Source organism: Stegastes partitus, unplaced genomic scaffold, assembly GCF_000690725.1.
Source record: "Stegastes partitus isolate 25-593 unplaced genomic scaffold, Stegastes_partitus-1.0.2 Scaffold573, whole genome shotgun sequence".
NCBI lineage: Eukaryota > Metazoa > Chordata > Actinopteri > Pomacentridae > Stegastes > Stegastes partitus.
In genome coordinates this window covers 334045-336594 of record NW_007578304.1, presented here as the reverse complement: position 1 = coordinate 336594, position 2550 = coordinate 334045, and the positions used below count along the sequence as shown (strand labels likewise).

Here is a 2550-nt window from a genome sequence, read left to right as displayed (position 1 = left end):
ACATCTACAGGAACATCTACAGGGACATCTACAGGAACATCTACAGGAACATCTACAGGAACATCTACAGGAACATCTACAGGGACATCTACAGGAACATCTACAGGAACATCTACAGGAACATCTACAGGAACATCTGCAATAACAGTCCCACTGATCAAACCTTTCAGTCTGTTTTCACTTTAGATCCAGACATGAACGCACAGAACCAACTGGATTAACTCCAGTTCTATGTAGGAACCAGAACAAAGGTTTGTTCTGTTAGAACATCTGGAGAGCTTTATGATGGTGATGTAAGGGAGGGCAGAACACGTGGTCTACTCTGAGTTGAACCAACCAGTGTTCTGGACGAGGTTTTGGTATCTCTGACAGGTTCTGAGTCACTGGACAACGTTGAGTCCTTCAAGTCAGACCTGTGCCTGAGGAGAAGTCTGGCCCATCCTGGTAAGTCTGACCTTCTGGTCTGGACACTTTGAGTCATTGTGGACAAACTCAGGACAACGTCTGGCTTATGTCTGGCAGTGTCTGGGACATGTTGGACAGCTTCTTCTAGACCTGCCACTCTGTCACACTGGTCTGAAGGGAAAACGGTTTTCTGACATGACTGAAGAACTTGTGTATGAAGAGCAGCAGACACATGATCAGACCTTCAGCGTGAGCTCGTCCTCGCTCTCGGCTGTGAAGTCAAACAGAGCCCTGGCTGCTTTCCCCGCCGCCGGCTGGCCTGTGATTGGCTGAGCTGGACACACAACAAGAGGAGGGTTAGACTGGTGGCTGTGACGCCCGGCGCCGGTGTTGCTGCTGGGACTCGTACCGGAGCAGCGCTGGGTGAAGGCGGCCGGGTAGAGACCCTCCCTGCCCTCCAGGCGTCCTCTGCACCACTCTGCATCCACCTGCTCCGTCACCTGGATCAGCGCCCCCTTGTGGAAGGACAGATCCTCTGCAGTCTGACCGGGGAAGTCGAAGAGGGCCACGGCCCACTGCTGCTCCTGCTGCTCCTGCTGCTCCTGCTGCTCCTGCTGCTCCTGCTCACACCAGGAACACACAGCAGCAACCCTGGAGTCAACACTGTGGAGGCTCACCGGCGCTTTGACATCAAGGTTATGAAATTAAATTAGAAATAAATACAAATAATCTCTAAGAGACAGAAGCTGTGAAAACAGAAACAGCTTTTCAAATTTCTGAAAGCCCTTGAACTGAACACGTGACCAAATCTGAGCTGGACATCAGCTTTCATGTACATTTCTTCCTTCATCTACAGACCGACAGTCAGGATCAGGGTCAGTTAGACCAACACTCACCTCAGACTGAGGAGCCTCGGAGGTGTTCGGAGCTGCAGAGGACACATGAGGAATAAAAGGTGTCAGTTAACAGCTTTAACACTGACGCATGAGGCTGAAAGTTCAAACAGCAAAGACGAGAAGAAATCTGGAATTCAGTTAAAAACGGCCTCCAAAGTTTTTTACAGTTTTCTACTTTTGATATTTTCTCCTGTTCTGGTTCTTCTGGCTCGTTTTTTTCGTCTCCTCTCTGTAGCTTTGTGCCTCATGTTTCCTGTTTCATGTGTTTCATGTAGATTCATGTCTATGTGTGACAGTTGTGTCTCTTTTTTGTGGCGTTTTGTGTCCTTTTCTAACAGTTGTGTCTCATTGTGGTCATTGTGTCTCATGTTTTTCATTTTGTTTATTTTGTCAAATTTTTCTATTGTAGTGTCTCTATGGTTTATTTCTCATGTGTTACATTTAGTTTCTTGTTTTTGTGGGACAGTCACTGCTAGATGCTAACAGATGCTACTAGATGCTAACAGATGCTACTAGACACTAAAAGATGCTACCAGATGCAACTAGATGTTACTAGATGCTAACAGATGCTACTAGATGCAACTATATGCTAACAGATGCTACTAAATGCAACTATATGCTAACAGATGCTACTAGGTGTTAACAGATGCTACTAGATGCCAACAGATGCAAATATACGCTAACAAATGCTACTAGATGCTAACAAATGCAACTAGATGCTAACAGATGCTACCAGATGCAACTAGATGCTATCAAATGCTACCAGAGGCTACTATATGCTAACAGATGCAACTATATGCTAATAGATGCAACTAGATGCCAACAGATGCTACCGTATTCTAGCAGATGCCACCAGATGCTACTATATGCTAACAGACGCTACTACATGCTAATAGATGCTAACAGGTGCTAACAGCGTCCTCCAGCTTACCGCTGCTCTCCATCGCTGCCGTCTCCGTGGACGCAGGTTTGGTTTCCCCCGGCGACGGCTGTGGGAGGGGCTCCACCACCTCAGTGAAGTTCAGGGGGAAGATTCCGATTCGCCCGTGGATCTGGCCCCGCCCCCATTCCTGGCCAATCAGCTGCAGGAGGGCGATGATGTCACCCTGCGAGAAGGTGAGCTCATCTTCCTCCTCGCCTTCGTAGTCGAACACGGCGACACAGCGAGGACCGCTGCAGACACACAAAACAACACAAACACACAACAGAACATGTTGTGTGTCTGTTGTGTTACTGACCTGACAGCAGC

The 2550-nt window shown here is 47.8% G+C and overlaps 1 protein-coding gene across 4 annotated transcripts in view; it reads right to left on the bottom strand.

The window, feature by feature from the left end:
• The window catches only part of LOC103362414 (SH3 domain-containing protein 19-like), a 26878-nt gene that overhangs the window by 1988 nt on the left and 22340 nt on the right, over positions 1-2550 (bottom strand). For 2 of the 4 annotated variants that reach the window (XM_008288762.1, XM_008288763.1), the window contains exons 14-17: positions 2233-2474; positions 1302-1333; positions 815-1025; positions 648-739 (exon numbers count right to left, since the gene is read on the bottom strand). In XM_008288762.1, the coding sequence (XP_008286984.1) occupies positions 648-739; positions 815-1025; positions 1302-1333; positions 2233-2474 (577 nt within the window). Of the gene's footprint in view, positions 1-647; positions 740-814; positions 1026-1301; positions 1334-2232; positions 2540-2550 lie in introns of those variants that run through there. The other 2 variants (XM_008288764.1, XM_008288765.1) reach the window with 2 other exon arrangements.